This window comes from Stomoxys calcitrans, chromosome 1 (assembly GCF_963082655.1).
Source record: "Stomoxys calcitrans chromosome 1, idStoCalc2.1, whole genome shotgun sequence".
Lineage (NCBI taxonomy): Eukaryota > Metazoa > Arthropoda > Insecta > Diptera > Muscidae > Stomoxys > Stomoxys calcitrans.
Genome location: NC_081552.1, coordinates 181,899,933 through 181,920,029, shown reverse-complemented (window position 1 = coordinate 181,920,029; position 20,097 = coordinate 181,899,933). Strand labels below are relative to the sequence as shown.

General features: G+C 40.4%; 1 protein-coding gene across 1 annotated transcript in view; it reads left to right on the top strand.

Annotated features, from left to right (window-relative positions):
• Positions 1-19,110, top strand: part of LOC106093586 (aldo-keto reductase family 1 member B1) — a 134,659-nt gene extending 115,549 nt beyond the window's left edge. The window contains exons 3-7 of the mRNA XM_059360689.1: positions 5,177-5,273; positions 14,669-14,836; positions 18,100-18,272; positions 18,349-18,691; positions 18,748-19,110. Coding sequence (XP_059216672.1) covers positions 5,177-5,273; positions 14,669-14,836; positions 18,100-18,272; positions 18,349-18,691; positions 18,748-18,939 — 973 coding nt within the window. The 3' untranslated portion in view covers positions 18,940-19,110. The remainder of the gene's footprint in view (positions 1-5,176; positions 5,274-14,668; positions 14,837-18,099; positions 18,273-18,348; positions 18,692-18,747) is intronic.
• The last annotated feature ends 987 nt before the right edge of the window (positions 19,111-20,097 follow it).

The window sequence follows — 20,097 nt, the reverse complement described above, 5'->3', positions numbered from 1 at the left end:
CGGGCCACTTTCACGCAATTTTTCTTCCGTATGAGTCGCGAAACTATCTTCAATCCATTGCGTGTGCGGTAGTTTTAGCAACACTTCGTGACGATTTTCTTACAATTGCGTTATAATCTTCCGTACGACTAGGTTACCATTAGGCAATCCATTGCGTGTACGGAAGTTTTAGCAACTCTTCACGACGACGAGGCAACTCACGAACGACCTACCGCAAAGCAGATTTTTCGAAAGTTGGCTGAGGGCCCTCTCTTTTATCGAAAATTTGTGTCCAGCAACGAAGCTCATTATTGGCTCAATGAGTACGTTAATAGGCAGAATTGTCGATTTTGGAGTGTAGATCAGCCATAAACATTGCAAGAGCTACCAATGCATCCTGAAAAGTCCAAGTCTGGTGCGGTTTATGGGCTGGTGGCATCATTGGACCGTACTTCTTCAAAGATGATGCGTATCGTAACGTAACTGTGAATGGTGAGAGTTACCGTGAGATGGTACCCAACTTTTTTTGCCCAAAATGCAAGAGCTTGCATGGCATGTGGTTTCAACAAGACGGTGCCACATGCCACTCAACACGCGTTACAACGGACTCTCAATAAGTCCACCATATTACCCGGCATACACCTTATTCGGGTCGAATATCGGTGCCCCTAGTGCAACCCACTGTGCTAAATTTCAGATAAATTGAACAATAATGTGTTTGTGGTTCTCGTATTAATTTGATTATTTTATCCGACGGGAAAACCAGTACCACTAGAAGGCCCCTAAAAGGCCATGAAACATGGTGGCTCCTCAAGAATGATTTGTGAATGTTTTTCTGTATCTGGGTCGTATCCCATTTTATGGATCAGAGACAAAATGTGTGTTGTGGATTACGACGATAGCTTAATGTGCCAACACACTATACATGTCAAATTTTGCTATTGTTAGAGTTGCACAAAGGAAAAAAAATGGATCAAAGCTAGAGAACAGAGTGGGCCTGGGGGTCTTCGTTGAGAACCCACGAATTGAGATCTGTTTTGGACTGCCTGACCATAAAACGTTCCAGCGGGCGGAGATCCGGGCGATCACGGGATATGTGAGGTGGCGTGGTGCTTGGGCGAGAACGTCGAATGTGAACATATTTACGGCCAGTAGACTGGCCATAAGGGCAATAACAACCACGATGGTAAAGTCACAGTCTTAGAGTGTTAGAAGGAGATTAACGCCTTCTCTAATAATGGCTCGATCCGCATCGTTTGGGTGCCGGGCAAGGGGGAATGCAAAAGCAGACGATTGGGCACTGACGGTCAGAGGACAACAAACTTGGTTCGGCCGAAGCCTTTCAGGTCGACGCAGTCCGAGTTAAAAGCGCGGTCGACGAACGGTGGGCAGGACGAGGCATATCCTATGGGGAGATCCGGATTGTGAGAAGGCGAGAATATTACAGAAAGAAAGCAAGTCAGTAAAGCTTTCGGTATCATAACAGGGCACATAGGACTACGTGCTCACTTATGCAAAATCGGTACGGCAAGTGACAGCATATGTAGGACATGTGGGGAAGATGATGAGACGTTGAGGCATTTCCTATGACATTTTCTGGCTTTCGCGGCTAACAGACACCTGCACTTAGGTGGGACACAATACCAGACATAAACCAACTAAGGGCCGGGATATGGAAAACAATTAGTGATTTTGTAAGCAGCACTGAATTTTGACTTAAATTTTTTTTTTCGAAGTTATTTTTATACCCACCACCATAGGATAAGGGTATACTAATCTAGTCATTCCATTTGTAACACCTCGAAATATTGATCTGCGACCCCATAAAGTATATATATTCTGGATCGTCTCGACATTCTGATTCGATCTAGCCATGTCCGTCCGTCCGTCTGTCGAAATCACGATAGCGGTCGAACGCGTAAAGGTAGCCGCTTGAAATTTTCCAGAGACACTTAATATTGATGTAGGTCGTTGGGGATCACAAATGGGCCACATCGGTTTAGATTTGGATATAGCTGACATATAAACCGATCTCCCAATTTGACTTCTTAAGCCCCTGGAATCCGCAATTTTCGTCCGATTAAGCCACAATTTTGAACATAGACTTCCAACAACTGTGCCAAGTACGGTTCAAAGCGGTCTATAACCTGATATAGCTCCCATATTAACTGTTCTCCAGATTTGACATCTTGAGCTCTTACAAGCCGCAATTGTCCAAATCGAATAAAAATCACGGCTTGAATGGGCTCAAGAAGTCAAATCGGTTTATATGGGGCTATATCATGTTCTTCAGCAATTTGGACCGTACTTAGTACATTCGTTGCAAGTCAAACAAGACCACTATGTGCAAGATTTCAGCCAAATCGGGCAAAAATTGTGGCTTTCATAGGCTCAAAAAGTCAAATCGGTTTTGTATGGGAGCTATATCCAAATCTGAACCTATATGGTCGATTTGCAATCCCCAATGACCTACATCCATATAAAGTATCTGTACAAAATTTCAAGCGGCTAGCCCTACTCATTCGACCGCTACCGTGATTTCGACAGACGGACGGACATGGCTAGATCGATTCAGAACGACGAGACGATCATGAATATATGCACTTTATGGGGTCTCAGATGCATATTTTGAGGTGTTACAAATGGAATGACGAAATTAGTATAACCCCCATCCTATGGCGGAGGTTATACAAACATGTAAAGTTTGAAGCAATTGCACCACAAGAAGGGGAAGTGGACTAAAATGGGTTTGAGAATTTAGCGTAATTACAATTGACGGATATACAGACGAACAGACACACGGACATCGTTAAAGCGTCTTTAAATTTTGCGATAATCTGAAATACGTATGTATACCTATATACTTTGTATGGTCGTAAATGGATATTTCGATGTGTTGCAAACGGAATGACTAAATGAATATACCTCCAATGTAAAAAATATCTATTTTCAAAAAATATGCCAAAATTGAGAGTAATCCCTAACAAAGGCAACACTGGGATAGCGTATATTGGCAGAAAAAATGATAAGACCCAGCATAAAATTTTTTTGTTTGCGGCAACACTGTTTAATAACACATGCCAAAGTTTTATATCATAAAGCTTTGTTATAAAGTTTATAACAAAGCTTTTTTATTTATTTCTAATCTCTCAAAGTGTTTGAGATCTTATTGGGTAAGCAGTGTGGCCAGTTTTGGCGGTTTCTCTCGAAAATGGGGATATTGTAACGAAAATGGGGAGGATATTTTTCCATTGGGGACTATGGGGTTTAACCAAAATACTGAGTAAAATTGGAGATTTTCGAAAGGAAGTTTTAAATGTGAATTATTGTATGTCATCCTTAAATTTTGGTATTTTTATACCCGTTTCCAACACATCGAAATATCAATTTCCGACCCTACAAGGTATATATATTTCGGATCGTCGTAAAATTCTAAGACGATTTAACGATGTCCGTGTGTCTGTCCATCTGTCCGTCCGTCTGTTGTAATCACTTTACAGCCTTTAAACATTGAGATATTAAGCTGAAATTTGGCGCATTTACGTCTTTTTGATGCGGACCAAATCGGACCATATTTGCCTATAGCTGCTACATAGACCGATTCTCCGATAATTTGTCTAATGCCCATAAATGCTTTATTTTTTTCCGAATTCGCTGAAATTTGAAACAGTGAGTATATTAAGGCTTCCCGACATCTGGCCCAAATATGGTTCAAACCGTACTATATTTAGATATAGCTGCCACATAAACCGGTCTCCCGATTAAGGGTCTGAAGCCCATAAAAGGTTTATTATACCCACCACCGAAGGATGGGGGTATATTCATTTTGTCATTCCATTTGCAACACATCGAAATATGCATTTCCGACCATATAAAGTATATATGTATATTCTTGATCAGCGTAAAAATCTCATATGATCTAGCCATGTCCGTCCGTCTGTCTGTTGAAATCACGCTACAGTCTTTAAAAATAAAGATATTGAGCTGAAACTTTGCACAGATTCTTGTCCATAAGCAGGTTAAATTCGAAGATGGGCTATATCGGACTATATCTTGATATAGCCCCCATATAAACCGATCCGCCGATTAGGGTCTCAGACCCATAAAAAACACATTTATTGTCCGATTTTGCTGAAATTTGGGACAGTGAGTTGTGTTAAGCCACTCGATATACTTCTACAATATGGCACAGATCGGTCCAGATTTAGATATAGCTGTCATATAGACCGATCCGCCGATTTAGGGTCTTATGCCCATACAGGGCGCATTTATTGTCTGATTTTGCCAAAATTTGGGACAGTGAGTTGCGTTAGGCTCTTCGACATCCTTCTTCAATTTGGCTCAGATCGGTGCAGATGTGGATATAGCTGCCATATAGACCGATCTCTCGATTTAAAGTTTTGGGCCCATAAAAGGCGCATTTATTGTCCGATATCGCAGAAATTTGGGACAGTGAGTTGTGTTAGGCTCTTCGACATTATTTTTCAGTTTGGCTCAGATCGGTCCAGATTTGGATTTAGCTGCCATATAGACCGATCTCTCGATTTAAGGTTTTGGGGCCATAAAAGGCGCATTTATTGTCCGATTTTGCCGAAATTGGGAACAATGAGTTGTGTTGGGCAATTTTCTGTACTGTGGCCCAAATTGGTCCAGATTTGGATATAGCTGCCATATAGACCGATATCTCGATATAAAGTCTTGGCCCCATAAAAGGCGCATTTATAATCCGATTTCACTGAAATTTTACACAGTGACTTATGTTAGGCTTTTCGACATCCGTGTCGTATATGGTTCAGATCGTTTTTTTTTACCCGGTTTCGCTAAAATTTGTTTAAAATGCAGACAGATAAAAAGAGATTTGGTTTGAAACAATAAAACCAGCGATTCCAAACTTTTTGGGGATATTAATTTGTTTTTGGGAATTCTTTGTAACGAAGAATTCCAAACGAAAAAATACTGGCAACACTGTTGATGAGTCTGTTTGGCGATTATCTCCCAAATATTAAAAGAGAACACTCTCAACAGTTCTGATGACAGTAATCAACAGTTGTTTGCAAAGACAAGATACTTTACCGGTATAGTGCAGAAATATCGCAAATCTACAAAATTAGGAAAAACGGAAAAACGCAATTGCAGTAAATAACTCGATATTAAAACGAATGTTTCATTGCAATGATATTATAAACTACAATTTCAGCTTCAAGCAAACCGCAAAAATGAGCAAACCAGATGTGACATATGTTACCCACAACAATGGAACCAAGATGCAGTCAATTGGCTTGGGCACTTATACGGTAAGTTTAATAGATAATTGATCACATATACATACGTATGTATGTGTGGATGTGTAAATGCATATAGGTACATGTAATAATGCAGGGAACAAACATATGCCGAATTTTACTAGCAGCGACAAACGGAACATTTTTTTGGGATAAAGCTAAACAATATTCTTATCTTAGCCATTGAAATAATCTTTTAAAGGTGCAGCTCAAGTTCCAAATATATTTTGGTGGTGCTTATCAGCTGTACACGAAATTAGTGATGGCAAGGCATACTGGTGCCTTCTTTATTTTAAGGGTTGTACTCTATACAGCTTTTCACACGAACAACTGTCAAACTTCATATAAAAAAAAAGTTGTAAATGAAAAATAAAAATACTTCTTTTCGGCTAATGGCTAGAGATGGACCTTTTGGGTATTTACCCGGTAAATTGGGTAAATACCTGGTTATTTACCCATTTATACCCAAAAGCTGGTTATTTATAATTTTGCAAATATCTTGGGTTTAAAAATATTTTCCAAACAATTTTTGATAATTTCGTATTCTTTGTATACAAACCTGATCTTATAAAATCGGATTTTAGTTATATATAGCCGCTATATGGACCGATCTCCAGACTTAAGTCTTGAAACAATAAATTGGTAAATTTTTCATCCCCTACCCATTTCTGTGAAGTGTGGTTCAGATCGAACTATATTTGGATATAGATGCCCTTAGACCGATCGCCCGAGGCCATATTGAGGCCATAAAATATCCATTTATTACTCGAATTCAATGAAATTTGGCACAGTGTGTTCGGGAAGACCCCTACCCATTTCTGTCAAATGTGTATCGGACCATATTTGGGTATAGCTGCCATATAGACCGACCTCCCGATTTAGTGTAATGAGCCTATAAAAGGAGCATTTTCCATCCGATTTGGATGAAATTTGGCACAGCGAGTTTTGGTACCCCTCTAAACCTTCTCGTTGAATGTCTTCGAGATCGGACCATTGAGCTCATAAAAGGAGCATTTTTCATCCGATTTTGATGAAATTTTAAACAGTTCGTTTTGGTACCTTTCTTAACCTTTTAATAGAATATCAAAGCTCACTGTTTCAAATTTCATCCAAATCGGATGAAAAATTCTCCTTTTATGGGCTCAATACTTCATATCGGGAGATCGGTCTATATGACAGCTATATCCAAATATGGTCTGAACTCAACGAAAAGGTTAAGAGGGGCAACAGAACTCGCTGTGCCACATTTCATCCAAACCATATGAAAAATGCCTTTTATGAGCTCATTACACTATATAGGGAGATCGGCATATTTGGCAGCTATATCCAAATATGGTCCAATCTGGACCACATTTGACAGCGATGCGTAGGGGTCTACCAGAACACACTGTGCCAAATTTCATCGAATTCGTGTAATACGTGGATCGTTTATGGCCTCAATACCATATATCGGGAGATTGGTCAGTCGGTCTAAGGGCAGCTATATCCAAATGTAGTGCGATCTGAACCACACTTCACAGAAATGGGTAGGGGCCCACCAAAAATCACTATGCCAAATTTTATCGGATGAAATATTACCAATTTATTGCCTCGAGACTTTAAGTCTGGAGATTGGTCTAATAGCGGCTATATATATTAAAACCCGATTTTATGAGATCAGAAGATCAGTTTTATATACAAAGAATACGAAATCATCAAAAATATTTGGAGAATATTTTTACGTCCAAAATATCGGCAAAATCATAAATACCCAAAAATTTGGTATTTATTGAGTATTTACCCGTTAGAAACCCATCTTTACTAATGGCTTAAAAGTAGCAATAAGACACAATTAAACCTAGTGTAGTAAGATAAAAGGATTGTGTCGGTGCAGAAAATTCGCTTAAATATGTTAAAGTAAATTGATATATGTTGTTGATGTTTTTCCAAACTAAAAACAGAGTCCCCTGCCTAAGTCATTATGCTAAATACTAAAACCTCGTTTACACTGCTCATCAAATCCGGATTTGAGGCTCTCGTCAGCCGATTTTATAAAGGGAAAACAGATGATCGAGCCATTAAATCCGGATTGAAGGAGCAGTGTAAATGGGGTTTAACACCGGTATTCACAAAACTTAATGCAGCTTAACGTAGGTGTATTTAACAGTTGTATCAAATGAACAAACTTTAAAACTGCATAAGCTTTGTGAATACCGATGTAAGAGAGTAATGTCGATGTCGAAACATAATCAAGAGGCTAACCCACAGACGGGTAATTACTATAATAAACCATGACTCTCAACGAAAATTGACAACTACGATCAACGAATGGAAATCTGATGTTTTCTTTTGTTTCATTCAACAGGGTCACCTAACAGAGAAGAAATAGGAAATGGGGGAACATACAAACTGAAGAAAATCGCGAGAGAATCTTATATACCCTCCACCACGGATCGCATTTGTCGAGTTCTATGCGCGGTATCTCTTTTTAGGCAAACACAGAATATTGAATAAGAACTGTTATGATATTGCAGCTATATCAAGTTATAGTCCGATTCCGGCTATAACTTGATATAGCTGAACATTGTAGAATTGATTTCGTAATATTGCAATTCATTCGAATAAGAATTGCGCCTTGTAGGGGCTCAAGAAGCAAAAACGTTCGAGGATATATATACTTTATGAGGACTCAGATGCATATTTCGAGGTGTTACAAACAGAATGACGTAATTAGTATACCGCCATCCTATGGTGGAGGGTATACAAATAATTTAAGTTTAAAAGCAAAAAAAAAATTGCCACACTCGACTGAAAACTAGCTAATCGAGATTCATTGTTCATTCACAGTTCTCTTTAAAATATCTCTTATCTTAATTTTCATCGTTTATTTCGAATCTTGTACTTGATGTGGCTAGACATATTATAGTTAGAATACTATATGTGAGTTTAATGAAGTTGCACAGCGCTTGAGTTATGCGAAACACAAGGCATTTGTAATTCAATCTATACTTGCTCTTCTATATCTTGTATCAGGGTTCAATGAATATGGTTAAACCAACAAAATTTTTTTTTAATTTTTGTCAGTACTTCGCACATGGTACAATTAAGAACAACAAAACTCTATTCGCAATAATGTGATCATTTGTTACCCGATTTCTCAAAGTTGTCAGTAAGGATTTTCTTATGTCTTTAAATATTACTGGTGAATTTCATAGAAATCGGTTCAGATTTATATATGGCTGCCATATATGTATTTCGGCCGATTTTCACTTCTAGGATCACTGCAAGCGCATTATTGACCAATATTGCCAAAATTGTCTACACTATCTAAGAAGTTTGGTCAAAATCAGTCCAGATTTAGATGTAGCGTCCATTTATATATCCGTCCAATTTTGGCTTATTTGCAATGATGTTATCATTTGTCAACCGTATTTATTACAGTTTGAAAATATATTCAAATTTACAATCGAAATTTAATAGGATTGTTTATTTTGAAAACATTCGCCGAGGCTCATCAAAATTGGTTCGGAATTAAATATAGCTCCCACTTTGTACCTATAGTGTAGGTGTAGGGTATTATAAAGTCGGCATCGCCCGCCTTTTGCCTTTTCTTACTGGTACGTTTTCTCCTTTTTGATGACATTTTCAATCGGCAGATTTGACATTCTCAAAGATGTTCATGGGGCCTATCCACTTTATGTTTTCCCAGGTGACCTAACCTTCTATTAGTGAATCTTGATCTTGTATATAGATATATGTACAAACATGTGTAACAAATATAAGTGTGTTCAGTTCGGGCCGGATCATAGACAATAAATTATTATACACTCATAGAAAACAGATAGCTGAAAATAGCAAACACTGTCTGCTGAATTTTGGTAGTTCATTTTGCTGCTATCGCAACAGTAGTTCTACTATTACAGCAGTAGTACTGCAATTTCAGAGTAGCAGGCTTAAGTTAGGTTGTAAAGAGGGTGCAGATATTAACCTGCCCCATGCCACTATGGACATACACCTAAGCCAGAAATCGGCTTGTTGTACGCTGTAAAAAGTAACCTCAAAAAATAAAATTTTAAGTCAGGAATTCCGTGCTGCTTACAAAATACTTTGTTTTCCATACCACTCCCCTAAGTTGGTTCATGTTTGGAATCGTGTCCCCACCTAAGTACCGGTATCTGTTAACCGCGAAAGCCGGGTTCCTGTTGATTCGCTGTTCCACAGTGTTACGCCCTTACTCGGACTGTGTCGACCCAAAAGGCTTCGGGTTAACCAAGTTCGTTGACGGCAGTCCTCTAGCTTTCACCACCAAATCGTTTGCCCTTTCAATCCCCCTTATAGCCCGGCACCCAAACGATACGGATTTTCCCATCCTCAGTGAAGGCGTTAATCTCCTTCTTACACTGCAAGACTATTCGTGACCTTACCGTCCTGGTTGTTATTGCCCATATGGCAATTTTAATGTCGGTAAAGATGTTCACACTCGACGTTCTCGCGTTAGCACCACACCACTTCGCGCATTCCGTGATCACCCGAATCTCCACCACCAGGACCGTATTATGGTCAGGCAGTCTAAAACAGATCTTCGTCCCCGGGTTCTTAATGTAGACCCCAGGCCCACTCTTTCCTCTAGCTTTGGTCCATCCGTGTAACATGATCTTCCAGATGGCAATGCTAGGGTTCCGTCAATCCAAGACTGTGCCGATGTCGGCAGTGCCTCGCACTCAACTTGAAGTTTCATCTCAGGTATCCGATCGGAAACCTCTCCCCTTCCTTGCAGGTTTCCTATCGTCGCCTCGATTATACCGCGATGATATTCTCCCATCGTCTTAAGGCACCGTGGCTGCCTCACACTTAATCTGTATGTCAATATGTCGGATATCTTGAATAGTCTCCAGTGCCCTAGTGGGCGTGGTCCTCATCGCTCCGCCTATGCCAAGACAACATGTTCTCTGGACCTGTTGTATGGTTCTTATGTTGCACTTTTTCTCCATAGCAGTCAACCAAACTACTGAGGCGTAAGTATGTATTGGTCTAATCACGCTCCTGTAGAGCCAGTGGACTATCCTAGTGCCCTTGACCCTAAATTCAATTATGATAAGCCATCGATCAACCTCATTATTTAAAGATTCCGGTGTCTGCGTCAGTCCCGTCATATCCTGTGGAAAATGGGTTCTCATCAAAAGCCTCAACATGTCCTCAGGAATCTCTGCTCTCACTCCCATGTCGTCTACTAACGTTTCAGTTTGAACATGGGGTTTTGAGAGAAACTTATTCATCTTGGCGGCATCATAAACGCCATCGACCTTTTCGCAGAAAAGCTTCCAGGAGGCACGTTTTGCCGCTCTGGTAATCTTATTGTATTCCTTCAGCCGTGTGTAATACACATCCCAATAAACTTCCGCTTTTTTACGACGTGCTCTGTTAAAAGGTCTGCGGTCCTCTTTCCCAATATTGGGAATCTCCCTGGTCACCCAGGGTTTTTTTTGAGCTGATTTCCTATCTCGAAGATGACAACTATCTTCGAAGGACCCCACCAGTGCAGTCGTAATCCTGTTGACATTGTCGTCATTCTATACTTAGACAATTTAAATTATCTTGCCCAAGTCATCTTCTGAGTAGTCTTCCGAATTTAGTCCAGTTGATTTTCAACTTATTACGGAAGCTTATCGGATTCGGCGCTGGTCGTGCAATTCTAATGTAGCGATGGTCAGAGAAAGAGTGTTCCATGGAGATCCTCCAAAGCTGAACCTCATCGATTAGATTTTCCGAACATATCGTCACATCTAATACCTCCTCCCTAATCCTATTAACAAAGTTAGCGGTGTTACCAATATTAAGTGTTATTAGGTCGTTAGTATTCAAGAACTCTGCCAGGGCTTGACTCCGCTTATTAATGTTGGTACTACCCACGTAATGTGGTGAGAGTTCGCATCGCACCTAGTTTCCTGTCTGTTTTGCTTTCCTCACCAGCCGTTGCAGCTCCGACGGGGGTGGCGGTGTCGGAGAGTCGAAGTTTATTTGGATGACCTCAATCATTGGCCCTCCGTCCTTATCTTTAGAATACATTGTCTTGCCAGTCACTACACTGTCTGATGTTTTAGTATTAGGTTCTTTGCCTATCCTAGTCTTCCGAATCTTGATGAAGTCGGGTCACTGTTCGTTAGGCTGTGTTGGGTCTCTCGCCCCTGCACTGCCTAATGTTCAAGTATTAAGATCTTTGCTTATATTAGTCTTCCCATTATTGGGACAGTCGGTGATGGTCTCGTCGTCCACCCCCTGTTTGTTAGGCGGTATTGGATCAACAGCCACTGCACGGCCTGATTTTTCAATATGAGGATTCTTGCCTACCGTACTCTTCCGAATCTCAAAAAAGACAGCCTTACTCCTTGCCTTTAGTCTTAGCCAAACTGTTCACGGAGATTTGATCAACGCCAACCACAAGGAGAGTTCTTTCTCCTCCCTATGGGAAGCCTCCCACTTCTCTGCGACCAAACCTTGGTTTTGCTTGCCGAAGAATCTCAACATGCGTTCCGGCGCAAATTTACTGCCCCATCCCTTGATGAAGACCGTCGCCTTTGTGAGCTGGGGATGTCCATCTTTTTCACCAGTTCGAGCTTTACGCCCTCCAAGGGAGCGTGGATTCTTCCAACAAGCTTTTTGACGGTATCAATACATTTCGCCGACGCAAAACGCAGCTTAAAGATGTCCCCTCTATACTCGCAGCACATCGCTTGTATGGGTGGACCCTCTACAGAGTTCCACACATGTTCGAAAATCCGCTCGTTAACCAGACCCACCACTTGGAAACGATGATCTGGGACGCAGGACACTGTCTGGAATTTCCAGACTATGATGTTAATTTTCGAGGTTACTTTTCATACCCACCACCATAGGATGGGGGTATACTAATCTAGTCATTCCGTTTGTAACACCTCGAAATATTGATCTGGGACCCCATAAAGTATATATTCTTGATCGTCTCGACATTCTAAATCGATCTAGCCATGTCCGTCTGTCTGTTGATCCAGCCATGTCCGTCTGGTCGAACGCGTAAAGATAGCCGCTTGAAATTTTGCACAGATACTTAATATTGATGTAGGTCGTTGGGGTTAGCCATATCGGTGCAGATTTAGTTATAAACCGATAAACCATATAAACCGATCTCCCGATTTGACTTCTTGAGCCCATGGAAGCCGCAATTTTTGTCCGATTTGGCTGAAGTTTTGCATGTTGTGTTCTGTTATGACTTCCAACAAATGTGCTAAGTACGGTCCAAATCGGCCTATAACCTGATATAGCTCCCATATAAACCGATATACGGATTTGACTTCTTGAGCCCTTACAAGCCGCAATTTTTGTCCGATTTAGCTGAATTTTCGCAAGTAGTGTTCTGTTATGATGTGTGTGATGATGTGTAAAAACTGTGCTCAGTAATGTCCGAATCGATCTATAATCTGATATGGATCCCATATAAACCGATCTCCCGTTTTGACGTCTTGAGCCCTTAGAAGCTGCAATTTTTGTCCGATTTGGCTGAAATTTCGCATGTAGTGTTTTGTTATGACTTCCAACAACTGTTCCAAGTACGGTCTTAATAGGTCCAGAACATGATATAGCTTCCATGTAAACCGGTCTCTCGATCATCCTTGTTCGGTTCCTAGAAGTATGTGAAATAAAATAAACGTATGCCCTTCAACTACAATTATTTTTGTTTTTCTATCGTTTTTCTTTCGAAACGAGCTCATTGATCGGAGATGCAAATGGAAAAGGAAAGCCTAAGATATCAACACACATCAACCACTATGGGACGCGTTTCGTGTTTGGTTAGAAGACTTTTCAACCATATAAGGTGTGATGGCTTCAAGGGTCGTGCATTGGTATGTTGTATTTGAATCGTATTAGTAGCGAAAACGCATCTATGATACAATTACCACATTAACCACGCTCGACAACCATGTCTATTAGCTGTACTTTTTCCCAATGCATGTATTTTTGCATAATGACAGACTTGTGGCAAATTACCCTTTTTCCATACTACACATGATTTTGTGCATTTAATGGCTTCGAATGCTAGATAACAGCAACGGCTCTCGATATTGCTCCGTGTGCCTAAGTTCGAATCCCGGCGGGGCTAAGCCGAATTTTTTTCGTTTTTTAAGTTTTTTGCCTTTTAGGGCGAAGATCATTAAATTTACAATTTTTGTTTGTTTCTCTTTCGAGACGAGCTCAATGAGTGAAGAAACAAATGGAAAGGGAAAGCTGCAATAAATTTATTTTGTATAAATTTATTGCAGAATCCATGATGGTCCCCAAGATTTGACCCCGCCGAACTTAGCACGCTTTTACTTGTTAGTATTTAAAGCGCACAACAAGCCGATTACTGGCTTATGTATATGTCCATAGTGACATGGGTAGGATTAATATCCGCACCCTCTTTTGAACCTAACCTTATTGGAAAAAAATTTTGGTAGCTGCTTTGGAGCCGTGAGCATTCAAACATTTCAGTCGTAGATCATGGACGTATCAACTAGACTCCGTCACATATAGCAGTGTTAACCAAGAATGGCAAACAAATCATGTTTCAAACCACACTGTGATAGTCCAATTCTCCAGTCGCCAAGCCGATGGGCTTTTCTATTTGGGCCTTTTTAGAGAGCCAGGTAAGAACCGAAAAAATGCCAGTACGGATGCACTGAAGGAAGCCATTGTATGAGAATGGGTCAAAATGCCGGCACATTACATTGCAACTAGTTTTTTCAGAGCAATAGGCCATGCAAAAGGTGGTCATATCGAGCAAAAATAAAAAGTTTTGTGATTTGCACTAATTTGCAATAAAAAAAATTTCAACCAAAAAAATTTGGTCCTTTGAATTTGAAGTGTCAGCTACCCTGTACTCTCCATTCTATGGTGGTAGCTATGCAATATTTCTGAAACAAAGCAAATATTGCAAATTTAATGTGGTGTTTTCTCTGAAAACTCTTCTAGCCTGCGTTTTCATAGAAAAAGTGAAAGTGAAGTGAAACTCTAAATGGAATTGGAAGATTTTAATTTCCTTTCAATAATTTATCAAATTGTCGCTAATGATACCCCCATATCACATAATAAAACTTTTTAATTCATCAAAGAGTTTTAATTCATTTGCCTCTTTGCTGCTACACGTTTCAAAATTCCTGCAAATGAAAGTTTTCCTACAGTTTTCTGCTCCCTCTTCTAATAATTCTGCTGCGTGCGTGAATGCAATATTCATTAGGAAAGTTTATTTAAGCATTTATTTCACTTAACTTTTCAATGTTTTTTATCTATGATCTTTCTTTTCATATCTTGTCTAAATGATGTCTTCCTGGAAATGTGGGGGTGTACATTTATCCAACACCTCGCTGTGATGGTCTGATGGCGCTGTGTATGTGATGGTGGTGGCATCTACAAAGTCATTGGGAGGAGATTGCGAACGTGCGGTTAAGGATGCAATTGATGCTGGTTACCGACACATAGACACTGCATATTTCTATGAAAACGAACATGAAGTGGGCAATGCTGTGAAGGAGAAAATCGCTGAGGGCGTCATCAAACGCGAGGATATTTTCATCGTTTCGAAGGTAATTAAAAGCAACCGCAGGCTTGCACCACTGCACATATATGAGGAGGCATGGGTGGGCACTTAGAAAGGTGACAAAATGGGCAGGCGATGGGTGTTTAATCGCCATCAACACCCATTTAACATGAAATATGAGAAATTATATTACACTCAAAGTGAAAAGTTTGTAAGCAAGGCGAGATTATTGACTTATCACCCTGTGGGTGATTAGGGTCCTGGTCTAGGAGGGGGTAAGCAAATTCCAAGTTTAGGTAATTGAATTAGGCCAATAGAGCAAAACACTAAAAGGGTCTAAGCTTCTCATTTTTAGGGCCCTTAGGTAAAGGCTATATATTGGGTTGCCCAAAAAGTAATTGCGGATTTTTTAAAAGAAAGTAAATGGATTTTTAATAAAACTTAAAATGAACTTTAATCAAATATGCTTTTTTTACACTTTTTTTCTAAAGCAAGTTAAAAGTAACAGCTGATAACTGACAGAAGAAAGAATGCAATTACAGAGTCACAAGCTGTGAAAAATTTTTCAACGCCGACTATATGAAAAATCCGCAATTACTTTATGGGCAACCCAATACTTAACAGAAGACGAAAAATCGGAATATTTTACTATATATCCGAGATACACGAGTGGGATCTAACCATTAGTCAATTCTTTAAAAGAAACCACCACATTAATTATTCAACTAGCTGACCCGGTGTGCTTCGCTACTTTTGACATGGTCCAAATTCGAAAATTATTTAAATTCGTATTTAACTCTCAAATAACTTTCATTAGAATCAATATTGTCACGTTCTGCGTACATGTCCATTTGGGCCATAATTTTGGAGTGGGGCGACTCGCCGGGAATTGACCTAAATTTCTACTCTCTAATACTTTTTGTTTGAGACCCATCTTGTCCCGCTCTGTGTACATATCCGTTTGGATTATTATTTTGGGGTGTGGCGAAAGGCCATGAAACAAATCCCAAACTTTTACATAGGTTTCTTATTCTAATCTCAAGTACCTTTCGTTTGAATCTCATATTGTCCCAATCGGTCTACATGTCCGTAGGAGATGATTTTAGGGATGGAGTGGTCCCCTGGAACTTGACCCCAATTTTTTATATTAGTTTCGTATTCTTCTTCCAATTACCTTTCATTTGATACCCATATTGCCCCAACCGGTAAACATGTAATTTTTGGGCGGTTTTTGTGGGTGGAGCAGGCCCCCATACGTGAGGTCGAATTGTTATATCAAGTTCTTACTCTTCTCTTAAATACCTTTCATACCCATATTGTCCCAATCGATAAACATGTTCATTTGGGTGGGTTTTTGTAGTAGGGCGTCCCCCCTTCGTTATTTGACCCCAAAGTTTTATACCAATTTTGTGTTTTTGGGTTACCATAAGGTGGCATCCAAAATTTTACTTATATCGATGCATTTGGTTAGGGGGGAGCGTTTGAACATGGCGAGGAAAGTACGATCTGACAACTGCTTGATGTAAGCACTCCTTGTTCCGATGATATAATGACGCCGTGGCACACCATTGCCCACTCCAGGGAAAATGCCGCGAAATCCGTACTTGGGTACCGGAAGCCTCCCCAAAGAAACCCATGGTACGACCAAGAGTGTCGAGATGCTACTGAAGCCAAGAAAGCGGCATATAGAGCAACCCTGCAATCAGTAGCAACGTGCCGGATAAAGGAGAGGTATCGGAAGAAAAGGAGAGAGGAGAAACGTCTATTCCGCAGAAAGAAAATGGAAAGGCGTGAGTGGAAGGTAATTGAGATGTACAGGTGTCAGAATGAAGTCCGGTAATTCTACCAAAGAATTAAACAACAAAACGATGGCTTTGGCGCAGGCACATCCTCCTACAGAGACAAAGTAGGAAATCTGGTAACTGACACACATAGCGTGCTGAGGATATGGAAAGAACATTTTACCCAACTGCTAGTGTCCGACGATGGCGGCGAAGACGATACCGCTAAACCAATCCCTGATAATGGCAGCAGTGACCGGACCGGAGGCCACCGTAACGCAGAGGTTAGCATGTCCGTCTATGATGTTGAAAGCCTGGGCTCGAATCCTGGCGAGACCATCAGAAAACATTTTCAGCGGTGGTTTTCTCCTCCTAATGCTGGCAACATTTGTGAGGTACTATGCCATGTTAAACTTCTCTCCAAAGAAGTGTCGCACTGCGGTACGCCGCTCGGACTCGGCTATAAAAAGGAGGCCCCTTGTCATTGAGCTTTAACTTGAATCGGACTGCACTCATTGATATATGAAAAATTTGCCCCTGTTCCTTAATGGAATATTCAAAGGCAAAATTTGCAATTTGCATTTGAACCGACTAAGAATAACAAGGCTGCAGTAGCCGACGGGTTACCCGCTGAACTATTTATGACCGGAGACGACACGCTGATATACATTAGCTTGTCTGCCCAATTTGGCCAGAAGAACGCATACCCGATCAGCATACTATGTCTCGTACACAAAAATGGAGACAAGACGGAATGTGGCAATCTCGCTAACGCTCGCTGTACAACGCTTTCATCGACGACTACCGCAATATCTAAGAAGCTTGGTCGGTTCAGATGTAGATATAGCTCCCATATATATGTTCGTAAGATTTAGGGTAATTTGCAATAATTAGAGCGCGAACCTGATATAAAAATTGGGCAACTTTAAGCGTTTACAAACTTCCTTCATCCATTGCCTTTCGGTCATATTTAAGTTCTCCTGGCAAGGGGATGTTCCCTTTGTCTGTTCTACAATTCCCGGGCATATCTCTACAGCCCGACACCCAAATTGAATTTTGTGAATTTTCAACTGTTCAGCCATCTAAAGCACCCTTCATCAGACCGCAACACAATATAGAATAGGTCCGACAACTGCAGCATACAGCCAATGCAAGTCATGCTGTTTAAGTGCAAGTGTATAGGGCAAGAATTGCTGCATTTTTTCTCTTCCCTTCCCTTCAAAACAGTGAGTTTAAAGTTCAATTTTCTGTCCATCATAACACAGATACTTCGGATTTGCAGTAAATGCAATATTTTCTTCACCTCCCAAGTAGACAGGTGACACCGATGGGTACTTTGTATCTCCTAATGAAAATAACAACTTCTTCTTCCGTTTAGCCTCCCACATTGCCATCGTTCCTAACATAGAGCCTCTTGAAGTATGTCCTCCTCTTAACTCTTTAACTGTTACAGTAACTTTTCTCAGGGTGTAGCTATCTGAGTGTGTGGATTCAAAGGTGTATTAAATCCTTTTATATTATTTCACAGCTATGGTGCCATTTCCACGAACCTGACCGTGTGGAATATGCCTGCCGCAAGTCGCTGGCCAATTTTGGGTTGGATTATATAGATTTGTATTTAATGCATTGGCCTTACTCCTATGTGCATCGCGGTGATGATGTTCTTATGCCCACCAATGCCAAGGGGGAAGTGGAATTAAGGTAAGTAATTACACGCTTCAGTATCTCGAAACAATAGCTAATTGATTGATGTATTCTCCATTTTCCATTATAAAAGCGACATCGACTATTTGGACACATGGAAGGCCATGGAAAAATTACAAGAAAAGGGTTTAGTCAAGAGCATTGGAGTTTCCAACTTTAATTCGGAACAATTGGCTCGTCTGCTGGCCAATTGTAAAATAAAACCCATACACAATCAAATCGAATGTCATCCTGCTTTAAATCAAAAGCCTTTGATAGCCCTTTGCCAAAAGTACAATATTGTTGTTACAGCCTATTGTCCTTTAGGTCGTCCTGATCCTGCCAAAAAGACGCCCGTCTATTTGTTTGATGGCAAAGCTAAAGAGATTGGTGATAAATACAATAAAACGCCAGCTCAAGTGGTGCTGAGATATTTGGTAAAATCTTGGAAATTGCCGAAAGTTTTGCTTTTTTAATATTTGTGTTTTTTTAGATTGAAATTGGCACCGTACCCCTTCCGAAGTCTGTTACTAAGAACCGCATTATTGAGAATTTGAATGTGTTCGATTTTAAACTTTCTGCCGAAGACCACAAAATATTGGACTCCTATAATACTGGAGAACGTTTGATACCCATGGATCATGCCAAAAAGAGTCCATATTATCCTTTTGCCATTGACTATTGAATGCGAGTTCGTTAAGGCGATGGCATGAATTGTTCTATAAAGAAAGCTTAACACCGGTATTCACAAAACACAATGTAGATTTCAAAATAGGTATAATTTAAGGGTTCATTAAGTTTTGTGAATGGCCCTATATTGCAAACAATAAATTGAAATATTGCTATTGTTTGGGTAGATGTCCTCTAGTTTTTTTTTTTTTTTTTAAAGCAGTGCATATGCTGAGTAAGACGTTAGATAATCAGCGAATTTAGCGAGATTTGAGTTAGTCCATTTTGCCTATTACCGAATAATAGCATTTGGGTTGGTTTCCACTTTAAAGGCCGGTGAGCGCAGCAATGACTTGTTGATATCGAAAATTATTTATATCGTTTAGGGGCAAAGTTATAACAACCCAACATTGGGATTGTTTTCGCCCGAACCCATGGGTTCGGCAGGGACGTAATATCTGCCGATTCCAACCTCATGTGAAACAATACACCAAAATACTTACTCAACAACACATTGACTTTCCCACTTGCGAGAATACTTGCAACAAATGAAACGGTTGAGGAGGATATCCAAATAGTATCCTTGAAACTGCAGAAACTGGAACCTCAACTCCTGTTGGAGAGGCGAACTTCTCGCAAGGAAATAAACGAAGAAGTCAGAAGAAGGACTAGCAGAAACGGGAGGAGCGTTTTAAACGCTTGCTATGATATCTGAATCGCAATAAAGATTTTGACAATGTCCTCAGCGACTTATAAACTTCTTGAGTGCTCCAACAAATGCATCGGTTGTGAGGTCCGTTACTAGTTCTATATTTCTTCACCCTCAAATTACAAATTATGCCCACGAACATTCCACTAAGGAACAGGGGCAAACTTCTCACATATCAATGAGTGCAGTCCGATTCAAGTTTAAGCTCAATGATAAGGGGCCTCCTTTTTACTGCCGAGTCCGAATGGCGTGCCGCAGTGCGACACCTCCTTGGAGATAAGTTTTACATGGCATAGTACCTCACTAATGTTGCCAGCATTAAAATGGGAAAACCACCGCTGAACATTTTTCCTGATGGTCTCGCCAGAATTTGAACCCAGGCGTTCAGCGTCATAGGCGGACATGCTAACCTCTGCGCTACGGTGGCCTCCCATGTAGCTTTATATGCCTTCTGAGGTCGCTTTC